The following is a 15,489-nucleotide window of genomic DNA, read 5'->3' as shown; positions in this document are numbered from 1 at the left end:
AGAGAAAGTACTTCAGCCACCTTTCCCTAAAGAAAGTAGTAAAGAAGTTGAGATGTCCCACTGGGCCAGGAAGACAGAACGGTGTACTCCTCAGGACAGGGACTGTAAGGCCCGAGTTTGGTTATACTTCAAGATAACTTCTGACTAGGGGAAGGAGTGGGGAGGGGAGGGATCAATATGTTGAACATCCTTTCTACCTGGCTCAAGGCCCACTCCCATCTTTGGGAAAGGAGTTACAATCTTTGTGAAACTCTACCATTGTCATTTTATAGTTCTCAGGTCCACTGGCTTTCTGTTTGGACCTTCTTAAAAAGCTGTCCCCAATTCTTCTCAGAGGACTCTCTTGCCTATTCTATACATCCTGAGGATGGAGCTCTGAGCACCCAAACCTCATCTAATCCCCTGAAGTACAGCCTCCCTTTTCTTGGGAGATCAATTCTACCAGTGAAATAGCAAAATCCACATACCCTTCCCTTTTAGAAGATAACTATTTACAAAAATAATGGTAAATGCCTTACATGCCAAATAACAAAAAACTACACAAGTGTGTCTATTTCCTTTCTTTCCTGACATACTAATAACTACCACCCCTACCCCCACCCCCCACCATCAAACCTCTTCAGAGACATGAAGACTATGTTCATTTATTCCCATGGGAAAAAAATATTGGAATCACTCTCCTCATGTAATTCTGTTCCTCAGAGACAAATGCCCCTGGAGGTCAGGAAGGGGGGAGGGAATGATCATACCCAGAGGGAGAGTCTACCAACAATATCTACATCACCCTGATCTCAATGACAACTGACAACAAATATAGGGACTCCTGGACTTGGCAAAAAGGGCAAAGCAAAATAGCTATGTCCAATCCATAGTTTCTTGGAGTAGCTAAACTCCATCTCAAGATATTACATTCCCATTTATTTCACATTCCTTGAGTTTCCTAAGTCAAAGGAGGAGGTAAATAATGTTTCCTCTTCCCCATTCATTACTTAGATTAACCTATCACAAAATAAACCTTATTTCTCATAGGCACATGGCACTCTGGCAAGGACCAAACCGAATAAGACAAACATAGGTCCTGCCCTTGAAGAGCTCATAATCACTATATGGGATTATGATCCCAGTATGTGTTTTCTGCGACTTAACAAAAGTTACAAAGTTGTCTGAAGATTTTTCATATTCAGAATATGCATAGGGTCAAAGTTTGGTGTGCACTCTTCGATGTGTCATAAGGCCAGACCAATGCCTAAAAGGTTTCCCACATTCTTTACATGAATAGGGCTTCTCTCCAGTATGAATTCTCTGATGTTGAGTAAGAGCGGAGCTTTGATTGAAAGCTCTCCCACATTCATTACACTCATAGGGTTTCTCTCCAGTATGAATTCTCTGATGCTGAATAAGGGAAGAGGTCTGATTGAAGGCTTTCCCACATTCCCTACAATGATAGGGTTTATCTCCAGTATGAATTCTTTGATGCTGAATAAGGTCTGAGCTCCCCCTGAAGGCTTTCCCACATTCACTACATGAATAGGGTTTCTCTCCTGTATGAATTCTTTGATGTTTCCTAAGATCAGAACCACGGCCAAATGCTTTCCCACACTGAGTACATTTGTGAGGTTTCACTCCCATGTGACATTTCTGATGTTTTCGAAGTTCTGAGTTCTGCTTAAAGGTTTTCTCACATTCATTACATTCAAATGGTTTCTTGACAGTCTGATCTCTTTGCTGTACACTAGAAGATGAATTCTGTCTAGTGTTTTGGTCATTTGTATTAGACATATAGGGTTTTTCTACTCTATGTTGTATAACCAAGTCTGAGCTCAAATGGCAACTACTCAGACTCTCATACTCATCACCATTCTCTCCTAAGGGAGTTTTTTCAGAAGGGATGGTCACTAGCATAATTCCCTCCTGGGAAAGGGATCCATCAACTTTCTCCATGTTGTTTTCCTGTTGCTCATCTAAAGAGCCTTCACATTCATAGACTTCTTCAATCTTGGTTCTCTGAGAAACACCCATTGGAAATCTTCCAGATATCCTTTCCTGTGACTCTACCTCTTCAGAATGTTCCTGCTTTGGAAGGGACCACTTGGTACTAGTCTCAAAATCTGAAATAATCAAGAGAAAACACAGATGTCATATGTGCTGGGAGAAAAAGCCTTCTTAAAAGGGAATATTGACAAGGGTTCACATCTCCCTAGCCTTTAATATACTTTACCTGTTGCAGTTATTACAAGTCTCTGAATAAGCAGAAAGTATGATTATTCTTATGTTTATATATTAGAAAACTTGAGGATAAAAGAGGTGAGATGATCAAAGATTTAAATAGGAATAGATATTCCAATCCTCTTTTACAGGTGGGGAAATTGAGGCCCAGAGAAATTAAGTGGCCACAATCACACAGTTAGTAGGTTGAGGAGCTATGATTAAAATTCAAACTCTAAATCCATCAACATTTCAATGAGACCACAATGCCTCTTAGAAACAATAAAAATTAAATTATATGCTGTGCAAGATATGTATAAAGTTTATATTTGTTTCAGTAAGCTTTCACAAACAGCAACCCATTTCTAGAGGAAATGGTAACAGAAAACAAGAGTGAACACAAAGAGGCCAGGCCAGTAAGTCAATAAATATATTTTAGGGGCCCACTATGCACCAGACAGTATGCTAAACATTAAGAATACAAAGAAAGACAAAAAGGTAGTTCTGGCCTTCAAGAAGCTTACAACCTAATGGGGGAAGATAACATACAAACAATTCTGTACCCAGAAAGCTATCTGTAGGATAAATACAAAATAATTAGCAGAGCAAAAATACTAGAACTAAGAGGGATTGGGAAAGTCCTTCTGTAGAAGGTAAAACTCTAGCTAGTACTTAAAGGAAACTAGGGGAAGCAGGGGTCAGAAATAAGCTTGTGATCACTGGTCAGGAAATAAAAATGCTCATTGGGAGAAGAAGTGACATTTTCAAAGAACAATAAAGAGGCCAGTGTCAATGGATCAAAGAGTCTATGAGACCTTTGATAAGGCAAAAGAAGACTAGAAAAATAGGGAAGGCTAGGTTATAAATGGCTTTTGACCTCAAATAGAGGATTTTACATTTGATCCTTGAGGTAAAAGGGTATCTGGCAGAGAAGACAATTTAAGACAAAAAAAATTAACTGATCTAAGACAAAAAGAATGAGAAAGTAAACAGCCAAAGAGAACAAAAAGTCTCACATATAAAAAAGCATATGGCACTTTTTATAATAACAAAGATAACAAAAATAATAAATATAGGTGCCCATCAAGTGGGGAGTACCTGAATAAACTATAGTACAAGAAAATAAAAGAATATTATGACACCATTAAGAAATTAATATGACACATTCAGAGAAACTTAAATAGATTTGTAGGAACATTAGTCCACAAAGAACAAAGCAAAACCTGGAGAACAATTTTGCATAATAACTATAATGTAAAGGAAAACAATATTCTAGAATTTCAGAACTCTGGGCAATGGAGTGACAACTTTCAGAGGAATACTTGGCATGGCACTTCTCAGCAAAGAGATGGTAAACTATAGAAATGAAATGTTCAGGCCAATGGGTTGATTTGTTATGTTCAACTGTACTCATTGAGTTAAAAGGGAAGCTTCTATGGAAAGTTGATAGTAAACAAATTGGGAATTTAAGGTGATGTTAAAAAAAAGAACATCAACAAAACATTTTTTTTAATCCTTACCTTCTTAGAATTGATATTGGTTCCAAGGCCGAAGAATGGTAAGGGGTAGGCAATAGGGGTTGGGTGACTTGCCTGGAGTCACATAACTAGGTGTGTCAAATGCCAGATTTGAACCCAGGACCTCCCACTTCTAGGCCTGGTTTCAATCTACTGAGCTACCTATCAATAAAACATATTACAAGAAAAAAATATGAAGAGCCATGTAGGAATATAACATGATAAACAAGGAATAGGGGGAGAAACTGGAGTTTGGGTAAAATAATCCTTCCATAAGGATGAGAAAGATGAGAAGAGAGTATAAGGCAAGAGACTGAACAGATAGGTAGCAAGAGTAATAGAACAAAAAGTGATTTGAATCATCTTTTTCCATATTCTAACGTCCTGAACTTTGCCACCATTTCCCCATAGATCTTCCTTCAGAGTCTAGGGCCTCTGACCTTGGAACATTCATTTATCTCTGCAGTCTTCACACCATGCAACATTTTTTCCACCATGCTAGGGCTCTCTTTTCCCACTGATGAGTTTCTCACAAGGCCTCCATTTTAAGGAAGGGCCCAGGCCAGCCAATCTTCATTCCCCTTCCAATTCTGCTTCTGACTTTCCAAACTTTGACAGTTTGCTCCCTTTGCAGGTATTTTTCCCTTCCCTACTCCTTTGGTGTATTGTTTTTTTCCAAGTAAGATATAAGAAATATTGAGAACAGGCGTTGTCTTTCTTTTTTGCTTATATTGGTCTCCTCGGTTCTTAGCAAGTTTCTAGCCATAGTAAGGGTTTCATGCCTGCTTATTTGCCATGCCAGTAGAGTTAGGTTAAAGGGGACACCAATACTAAGGGAAAGTAGAGAAGCATCTCTGTTCTATCTATACCTTAAGAATACATCTAAAAAAAGTTCAGTTTTGCGGTCTATGTTAAGTTCTTAAAGATTCAGTAGCTGTCACTAGATGAGCAGAGATAAGATAATATCTAATAAGGACCATTAAGATTATATATGCCAGGGGAAGAGGAAAGAGTAATGCCTGGAAACAAGATGGCAACAGAATAAGGGCAGGGACTCACCTGAGTTCTCTGAAATTCTCCTCCAAACAACTTTAAAATGATGCCTCGAAATGAATTCAGAAGCAACAGAACCCACAAAAGGACAATTTTCCAACCCAAGGAAACTAAGGAGGTTGGGGAGCTTCCAGAGCTCCCTTCCCACAATAGTAAGGAGGTCAGACAATTGAGGAAAAGGAAATTACAGAAGACCTTTTGCTGGGACTAGGAGCAGGACTCTGTTGCATTGTCCATATGCAGTTCCAACTTGAACTCAACTTCACTCTCAGGGTGAAGAGGAGCACTAGAAAGAACAAGGACACTGGACACAGTTCCAGGGCAGAAAAAAGTATTTGTGGTCAAAGAGCAGAGCACAGTGGAGGAGAGCAGTGACCACACCTCTCCTTAAATAACACTACCTTGGAAGAACGGAAAACTTCAAGACCCCCAGAACTAGCTCTGAAAACAGCAACAGGAAAACCTGAAGCTTGGACAGTACCCCCTTCAACCCTAGGAGCAGAGCCCAACTTTAACATGAAGTTAAAAGTCAAGAAACAGTCTGGAAAATTAAATAACCAAAAAAATAACCTGACCATAGAAAGTGAATATGGTAATAATTTGACAATAATATCAAAATCAATGCATGCAAAGTCTCATAGGAAAATGTAAATTGGTTTCAGGCCCCAAAAGAGTTCTAAAAGATTTTTAAAACCAAAAAAGAGTGTTAGAAGGAAAACTGGAAAAGAAAGTAATGCAAGAAACTCATGAAAAAAGAGTCAATAGCTTAGAAAATGAGGCACACAAAAAATGTTGTGGCTATTCAGTCATTTTCAGTTGTGTCTGATTTTTCATAACCTCATTTGGGGTTTTCTTGGCAAAAATATTAGAGTGGTTTAACCATTTCCTTCTCCTGCTTTTTTTACAGATGAGGAAACTCGGAGGCTTAAGTGTCTTTCCCAGAGTCACAAAGCTAATAGAAATCTGAGGTCAGATCTGAATTCAGGAAGATGAGGCTTCCTGACTCTAGGTCCAGAACTCTTATCTACTACACAAACTAGTTGCCCCTTAAAAAAAAAAACAATTGAAGAAAATAACATCTTAAAAAGAAAATAGGCCAAAGGGTAAAAAAGGCACAAAAATCCACTGAAGAAAACTCCTTAAAAAGTAGAATTGGAGGGGGCAGCTGGATGGCTCAATGGATTGAGAGCCAGGCCTAGAGAAAGGAGGTCCTAGGTTCAAATCTGGCCTCACACACTTCCTAGCTGTGTGACCCTGAGCAAGTCACTTAACCCCCATTGCCTAGACTTTCCTGCTCTTCTGCCTTAAAACTAATACACAGTATTGATTCTAAAATAGAAGGTAAGAGTTTAGGGAAAAAAAAAAAAAAGAAAAAAAGTAGAATTTGGCCAAATGGGAAAAGTGATATGAAAATTCACTGAAGAAAAGAACTTCTAAAAAAATATATAGTTAACCAAATGGAAAAGGAGTTACAAATGCTCACTGATGAAAATATTTTCATAAAATTAGAATTAGAAAATGGAAGCTAATTACTCCATTAGACATCAAAAAACAATAAAACAGAATCAAAAGAATGAAAAAATAGGGGAAAAAAAACATGAAATATCTCACAGGAAAAATAATTCACCCTGAAAAAAAAAGTCCAGGAGACTTAATTTAAGAATTATTGGACTACCTGAATGCTATGATCAAAAGAAGGGCCTTTACAGCATATTTCAAGAAATTATCAAGGAAAACTGTTCTGACTCCAAGAACTAGAGTCAAAAGTTCTGACTCTAGAACTCAAAAAGAAAATGAAAGAATCCAATCACTTCCTGGAAGAGATCCCAAAATAAAAACTCGCAGGAATGTTATAGACAAATTCCAGAGTTCCCAAGAGAAGAAAAAACATTACAAACAGCCAAAAAAGAAACAATTCAAATATCATGGAGCCAAAGTCAGGATAACAAAAGATTAGCTGCTTCTACATTAAATGACCAGAGGTCTTGGAATATAATATTCCAAGGGCTAAGGAGAGAGGCAGGATTGCAACAAAGAATCACCTTTCCACCAAAACTGAGTAGAGAGGACTTTCAAGTATTCTTGACAAAAATACCAGTTGAATATGAAATTTGATTCTCAAATACAAGACTCAAGAGAAGTATAAAAAGGTAAACAGGAAAGAGAAATCATAAGAGATTGAAAAAGGTAAACTGTTTATATTCCTACATAGGAAAATGATATTTTTAACTCCTAAGAACTTTATAATTATTATGGCAGTTAGAAGGAATAATACATAAAGAGGACATAGGTTGAATACAATGAAATGACACCCAAAAAATAAAATTAAGGGGCGAGAAAGAGGTATACACAGGGAGAATGGGAAAGGTAGAGGCAGAATGGGTTAAATTATCTCATGTAAAAGAGATTCAAAAAGAGCTTTTAGAGGGGGAAGATGGGAAGTGTCAAGAAACACTTGAACATTACTCTCATTGAAATTGACTCAAGAAGATATAATAATATATGCACTCAATTAGGTATAGAAATCTTATCTTATCCTAAAGGCAAGTAGGAGGGGAGGGAGATGAGGGAAAGAGAGAGAAGCTGATAGGAAGGCAGATTCAGGGGAAGCGGTGGTCAGAAGGATAGGTAAAAGAAGAGAAGGATTAAATGGGATAAAAAGTAGGATGGAGGAAAATATTAATCAAAATTGTGAGTTTGAATGGGATAAACTCACCCATAAAACAGAGGTGGATACTGAGTAGATTACATGATACAGACAGGATGATACCATAAGTAAACTACGGGAGCATGGAATAGTTTACCTGTCAGATCTATCGATAAAGGAAGACAGAAAGCATTACATAAAATGGATAACTCTGATGATGCTAAATTATAAAGTTGTTGCACAGACAAAATCAATGCAGCCAAAATTAGAAGCAAAAAACTTGTCGAGGTGGAAATTTTACAACAAATTTCTCTGACAAAGGTCTAATTTCTCAACTATATAGAATTGTGTCAAATTTATAAGAATACAAGTCATTCCCCCAATTTATAAACGGATAAAGGATATGAACAGGCAATTTTCAGACAAAGAAATCAAAACTATTATCATATGAAAAATGTTCTAAATCACTATTGATTAGAGAAATGCAAATAAAACAACTATGAGGTGTCAGCTCATACATATCAGACTGACTAATATGACAGAAAAGGAAAATGATGAATATTGGAGATGTGAGAAAAATGGGACACTAATGCACCGTTGGTAGAGTTGTGAACAGATCCAATTATTCTGGAAAGCAATTTGGAACTATGCTCAAAAGGCTATAAAACTCTGCAAACCTTTTGACCTCATAATACCACTACTAGGTCTATATCCCAGAGATTTAAAAAAAAAAAAAAGGAAAGAAAGAAAAGGACTTGTATGTACAAATATATATATATATATATATGGAGAGAGAGAGAGAGAAAAAGAGAGAGAGAGAGAGAGAGAGAGAGAGCGCGCGCTTATTTTTTGCAATGGTAAAGAACTGGAAATTATGGGGATGTTCATTAACTGAGGAATGACTAAACAAATTGTAGTATGTGATTATGATGATAGGGGCAGCTGGGTGGCTCAATGGATTGAGAGCTAAGCCTGGAGACAGAGTGTCATGGGTTCAAATCTGGTCTCAGATACTTCCTAGCTATGTGACCCTTGGTAAGTCACTTAACCCCCACTGCCCAGCCCTTACCACTCTTCAGCCTTAGAACCAACACACAATATTGGTTCTAAGTTGGAAGGTAAGGTTTTTTAAATTTGTTTCTTTTTAATGAGAGAAAGGAAGAAAGTGAAATGATGAGCAGGAAAATTTCAGGAAAACCTGGAAATATCTACATGAACCAATACAAAGTAAAGTGAGGAGATTATACACAGCAACAGCAATACTGTATAATGATTAACTATGAATGATTTAGCTATTCTCAACAAACAAGGATCCAAGACAATTTTGAAGAACTTATGATAAAAAATACCATCCTTCTCCAGATGAAGTCTCAATACAGATTGAAGCATACTTTTTAAAACTTTCTTTTTCATTTCATTTTTTTGGTCTGTTTTCTTTCACATGACTAACATGGGATATGTTTTGTACTATTGTACACGTATAACCTATTATCAAATTGCTTGTCTTCTCAGGAAAAGGGAGAGAGGGAAAGAATTTGGAAATCAAAATTTAAAAAAATTTTTAATAATTGCTTTTCTATGTAATTGGGAAAAAATAAAATTGAGAGAAAAAAAGTATATGTATATGTATATATATAAATACATATGTGGTTTTTTTTTTTTTTATAAATCCCAAAAGGGCTTTAAAGCAGAGAAGGGAAAGAAAGAAGTTTGCTTATTACCACCAAAAGGGAGACACAATAGTTAACTACAGTGTAGGAAGGAATAGAAATTCCCAGAATGTCACTCCTCCACTCTTCCCTTCCCTATCTTGACAAATACCAAGTCTGCTCTATTCTATCTTCTTTCAAAACCCTTTTGCCCTATTGTCCTATTACTATCTAGCTCTATCAAATCACAGCTTTAAATTTGAATTGCAGCTAGGTAGCTCAATGGATAGAGTACTGGGCTTATAATCAGGAAGATTCATCTTTTTGAGTTCAAATCTGGCCTCAGATACTTACTAGCTGTGTGACCTTGGGCAAGTCATTTAACCCTGTTTGCCTCCGTTTCCTCATCTGTAAAATGAGCTGGAGAAGGAAATGGCAAACAAATCTGCCAAGACAACCCCAAATGGGGTCACAAAAAGTCAGACATAACTGACACAGCAGAATAACAGCATCATCCTCTGCCTTCACTCTTACTCATGTGTTCCTGAATAATAGTGGAGAAAAATGAAATTGTGTTGACTGGATTCATTATAAATTTGTTACATAATCTCAACTGGGCCCTCACTGTAACAAGATAATCCTTTTATAACTCCCCCTAATCAATTCACTATCCTATGAGCCCCACCCCATCACCACCACTCTCTACAGAGAGCCTTGCCTCATATTTCACTGAGAAAATCATGGCATGCTTCCTCTTAAGTGCTTCTTCTTATCTCCTCACCTCTTATCATGAAGATGCTTTCCTCCTCTACAGCCTCCTTCATCCAAGTCTCTCATGAAGAGGCTGGTCCTCCTTGCTAAGGCAAACCCCACTAAATGAAGAAGTGATTTCAGCCCATTTCTTTTTCTCCAGTAGATTGTCCCTTCTATTAATCCCCATTATTAATCTTCAGTGTTTCCTTATCTACTGGTTGTTTCTTTCTCATATAAAAAAATTCCTCAAGAAATCCCTTCACAGAATCATAGATTTTTAAATAGGAAGGCATATGAAAGAGCATTTAGTCCAGCCTCCTCACTTAACAGATGAGAAAACTGAGGCCCTGACAAGTCACATGACTTACCCACCCAAAATTGGAATTGGCAAAACCAACATTTAAATCAATGTCCTCTGATACCAAATCATACATATATCACAAAACCTCGATCATTGAAACTGAGGAGCTGGACCCTGTTCTAACTCACAAAAGCAATCTCCTTCCCATCTCCATCTCTTCCCTCCCTTTTTCCCCTCCCTCTGTTATATGAACTTGCATCTCACCTCTTTCTTGTAAGAATTGAGACTCTGGAGACCCACACTTGATCTGGATGTTCATAGGCTGAAGCTGGACATTTAGTGCATCCTGAGCTGCTCCTAAAGGTGCCATCTTCTCCCAAGCCCCTGCCTCTCTGGATACGATCTAAAGATAATGAAAATGTTTGGCTTTGAGAATCACCATGGAAGCTAAAACATCATTATAGAAATGAAGCACAGAGATACAGGAGAGGGGCAGAAAAACCATAAATCTGTGTGTCAGATTAAAATTAGCCATATTAAGATCAAGAAAAACCATAAAACAACCAAGGATGCACTTTTTATTAATAATGGTCTATTGCAATCCAGGAAAATGGCTGGCTTAGCACATGAAAGAATTAATGACATGATAAATTTTTGTTAATGATACACAGAAAATCTTAAGAAATTTGTGTTAATGTTATCATGATGTGGTTATTTGAATAATGAATGATTTAGTATTCAAACAATTGTGGATAAATTCCTAATTGTATACATCCATTTTTATCAATTAAAAATAAACTGCTGTGGGGCAGATGGGTAGCTCAGTGGATTGAGAGCCAGGCCTAGAGATGGGAGGTCCTAGGTTCAAATCTGGCCTCAGACACTTCCCAGCTGGGTGACCTTGGGCAAGGCACTTGACCCCCATTGCCCACCCTTACCCTCTTCCACCTATGAGCCAATACACAGAAGTTAAGAGTTTAAAAAATAAAATAAAATAAAATAAACTGTAGGTTTACTTTCAACTATCACCTAACACATCCATAATTTTATTTTAACTTTTAGAAATCACAAGAAACCACGTTATCACAAAACAATTGTTCTTAAGCACAAAGCCTAAGTGTAGAATGTTATGGAGGATTTAGAGTATAGATTATAGCTGGCTTAAAAACTTGGGAAAATATGATTACTCACTTTGTGGTTATAACAAAAGAAAGGAACCTTAAAAGTCTAGTCCAACCCTTTCACTTCACAAAATGAAAAAACTGAGGCCCAGAGAGGTTAAGAGATTTGGTCTCATAAGAGGAAGAGAAAGGATTCAAGTACAGGTCCTTTCAATCCAAATCCACCACACTTGACACCCCCTCTCACTCTATGCTTACTTTCAGTCTTCATCCTCTTTGACCTTTGACCACAGGCACTGCTGACCCCCTTCTCCTTTATAAAAACCCATTACTTTTTTGATTTCCATAAAACTATACTAGTCTTGTTTTACTACCTCTCTGACCATTCCTCTATTTCCTTCTATGCTTCTTTTCTTCCCTTGCCTACAAAGAGCCATATCTAGGATTCAGTTCGTTGCCCTCTACTCTTCTCTCCCTACATATACTCTCCCTCAGAGATCTCATTCACTTTCAGTTAAATTTGGCAATTATATCATCAACCAGATTAAAAAACTCAGTGACCTTTTACTTTCTGCCTAACTCCTTATATCTAGTCACTCAAAAAAGTTGATTTTGTCTTTCTATCTACATCACTTAGCATATTCCTCACATAAAGATGCTTGATAAATGTACACTGATTAACTACAGATGTTGCTTCCTAAAATGCTTCCCTGCCTCCAATCTTCTTTAACAAAATAATACACCACCAGAATATTCCTACTAAAACTAATTCTCATAACAGTCTAGCTAAAAAACAAAAAAATCTTTCACTAGCTCCTCCAATATTACTGATATTGATATCCATACTCCTTAGAGACTGTCTTGTTAGACCCTGTTCCCTTCCAGCCTCATCTCAAACTATTTCCTTATATGAATTCTCCACTCCAAACTAATCAACTATTCCGTAAATAGTTGAACTGACTCTCCAAAGACTACTACGCTTGCAAATGTCTCTCCTATCTCTCAGGGATGGAAATTACTTACTAGATCTCAAATGGATGACCTAAGATACCTCAAGCTCAATAAGTCCCTAACTAAGCAAATAAGTTATGCTCACCCCCAACCACTTCCAATTCTGTTAATGAGATGAAGGCCCTCTCAGACATGCAAGCTGGAAACCTTGCCACTGTTTTCGGATGTGGCCAACAAAGGAAAAAGAAGAGACATAAATTTTGTTGACCTCTGAAATCTTTTTTATAAACTCATCTGTTCTTTCTTTTTACACAGCTACTAATTCAGGCTTTTACCACCTCTCCTCTATGCCTCTAAACCAATTTCCCAGACTCCAATTCCTCTAGCACCCTCCAATCACAATCCAATTAATCTTTAATAATAGCTCTATTCAAGGTCTTGATCAATGACATATATAAAACCCAGTGGAATTACTCATTGGCTGGGGGGGAAGAACAAGAATCATATAACCATGGAAAAATATTCTAAATCAATTAATTAAATAAAATTTTTCAAAAAAAAAATAATAGCTCTTTTCATATTATTCCCCAGCATAAAAAGGCTTCAACAGGTCCCTACACCCTTCCCTAACATTAGAAGTCCACTTCCTGGCTCTAAATGCTTGCCCTGGCTATCTATCAATCACACAGTCACTCATACTTGGAATTCACTAACTTCTCTATACCTATCTTTTGAAATTCTCCCAATCACCCGCTTCCAATTCACAGCTCAGGAGCTCACTCCTCTACAGAAAAGGGGGGTGGGGGAATCATTCTTTGTTGCATACAATTCCACCACCATCAGTCAGAAGCAAGCATTTCCTTTTCCGAATTCTCAACATTCTGTATCTCTCCTATAACTTTATTATATTCTAATTGGAATTTATAGTATTGTCTTATCTCTGCAACTAGTCTCTTAGTCCTTAAGGAGGTTACAAAGCATAGGCATAAATGTTTATTGAAGTTAGTGCAACTTTATCAGTTTTTGGTTTAAGTCAGAGGAAGCAAGGAATTTTTATCTTTTTTGTAGCCTTTACATTGATTAGCAGTGATTTAATTATTATCAGCATTCAAAAAATATTTGTTGAATGATTCTACAAACATGTTCTTGCACCCAATCCTACAAACCCCTACAATTAGAATCCCTACATTTCATATCTTCAAGAGCAGATGAGCAGTTGGAAACAGGAGAATAAAGAGACAAATACATGGGTTAATAGTCCTAGCCAATCACACTAAACACTGAACCTTACTAATTTTCTTCTCATAATTATTCCCTAAGTCAACAAAAATTTATTAAATGCCTACTATATGCCAGGAATATGCTGGGAATACAAAGGTTTAAAAAAAAGTGTCTGCTCTCAAGGGGCTCACCCTCCAATGAAAAAGACAAAAGGACACACTCTTTTCCATCAACAAATTACACTTGCCTTTCCCACCTGTTGTCCTGGTTCAAGAAGTTCTCTCTCCAAATCTTCCAGTACAGTAACCACTTCCTCCCCACTCTCTGGATGCTGATCTCTCACCCAAGTCTGCAGGTCCTCTGGCAAAATAGTCAGGAACTGTTCTAGGACCAACAGCTCTAGAATTTGCTCTTTTGTATGTATCTCTGGTCTTAGCCACTGATGACAAAGTTCCCAGAGTTTGTTCAGAGCCTCTCGGGGTCCAGGTGTATCATAATAGCCAAACTGCCTGAAACGCAGGCGGAAGATCTCCTGAGTGGAATGGCTGTTCCTCTTCTGGCTACCTTTTTCTCCCCATAAGTAATCCTCTTCCTCTTCCATGTTTACAACCTGAAGTCTCTCTTTTCCGGCTGGATTCTGGGCATCCAAGGCTACAGCCTCTCTAGATTCCACAGCCATTTGTACTTGTTCAAATTTAGAAGGAAAAAAAAGCCAGACGGGATTACGCCTCAAAGATATTCCCAAAGATATTGAGGTTGCTCCTCAAGGACACCCCTAAGATATAAGAAAGCAACATTAACAACGAGTTATTAAATTAATAATGCTATTAAGAGGACGTAGACAAGTTAATGAAGTTCCCGCAAAAAGATATTTCGTTGAACACGAACCGTGACAAGATGAAAAGAAACACTAACAAGTTAACCAACTAATTCCTAGGCAATTTTGGATATTTTTCTCTACTGAGAAAAAAAAGAAATAATGAGTACAGACGCCCCCCAGCGACCACCAGAGATCACTGAGGTCGAACTCCAGATTCCGAGTAATGCCACGGGGCATGCGCAACTACTCAGACGGACTCCCCCGCCCCCCAGGAATGCAAAAATCTCCTAGCCCAACCGCACCCCATAAAACCTAGAACCTCTCCACTACCCTTTTCTACACACCCCCACCAATGCCACGCAAAGGCCAAGAAACTCAAAAAACAAAATCACAGGCCTCGGGCGAGAGAGTTCTCAACTGACAATAGGGCCGGCAGTCATCACCACAATTCCTTAGATCTCCGCTTCCTCGCCTGAGGCAGAAGTGAGTTAGTTATTTCCCAACCCCGCCCCTTCTCCATCCGCCCGATCCTGTCTGCACCTCCACTTCCAGATTACATTTCCCGGAACCTCCGGGCCGAGTTTCCGCCCTTTCCGGGGTGATTGAGGCCGACGGACCACTGTCAAGCGGTTGCTATAGAGACCAGTTTGAAGGGCACGTGACTCCAAAAAAGAGACCTATCTGCCCCGCTACAGCCTGGAACTGAGACTAAAAGCACAGTCTACAGGACTGTAGAAAAGGCTAGGCTGTCCACTGGCTTCGATAGGTGACGGAGCTCAAGGCTGAGTCCAGCAGAGAAAGGAAGCTGGCTTTAGGTCTCTCGAGAACGTCGCCGCCTGGATCTCTGGGAAATGTAGTCCGGAAAACTGGATGTCCCTAGGCCCCGGAGGCCTCTGGGAATCGCAGTCTAACGGCAACCCGCACGCGCTTCCATGGCTACGCACAACAGCCGGAGATAAGCGCACAACCCCTTCTCACTCAAACTGAATCGTACTCCCAAGACTTTTAAGTGTTTAAATTCTCTTCAAACTGCAACGACCTGCCCCTCTAATCTTTTCATTTCCCAAACCTTCCTCCTCGGGCCTCTTACCTCCTTGCCCACAGGGAAGATGGCGATGGCTGGAGATGAGGCCGAGAAACCCCAGGATGGAGTTTGGCGCGGGGAAATCGGGATGGTCCCGCTCCGGTGACGTCATCGCGGAGGGTGGGGTGCGCTCCAGGGTGGGAGGAGGAGAAGGAGGTGGTGGAGGA

General features: G+C 38.7%; 1 protein-coding gene across 1 annotated transcript in view; it reads right to left on the bottom strand.

The window, feature by feature from the left end:
• Positions 1-572: 572 nt before the first annotated feature.
• The window catches only part of LOC123248698, a 46,316-nt gene continuing 31,399 nt past the window's right edge, over positions 573-15,489 (bottom strand). Inside the window, exons 5-8 of the mRNA XM_044677556.1 lie at positions 15,329-15,452; positions 13,675-14,102; positions 10,390-10,528; positions 573-2,108 (exon numbers count right to left, since the gene is read on the bottom strand). Coding sequence (XP_044533491.1) covers positions 1,198-2,108; positions 10,390-10,528; positions 13,675-14,102; positions 15,329-15,452 — 1,602 coding nt within the window. The 3' untranslated portion in view covers positions 573-1,197. The remainder of the gene's footprint in view (positions 2,109-10,389; positions 10,529-13,674; positions 14,103-15,328; positions 15,453-15,489) is intronic.

This window comes from Gracilinanus agilis, chromosome 1 (assembly GCF_016433145.1).
Source record: "Gracilinanus agilis isolate LMUSP501 chromosome 1, AgileGrace, whole genome shotgun sequence".
NCBI lineage: Eukaryota > Metazoa > Chordata > Mammalia > Didelphimorphia > Didelphidae > Gracilinanus > Gracilinanus agilis.
Note: the sequence above shows the minus strand (reverse complement) of the source record. Positions and strands in the feature narration are given on the sequence as shown.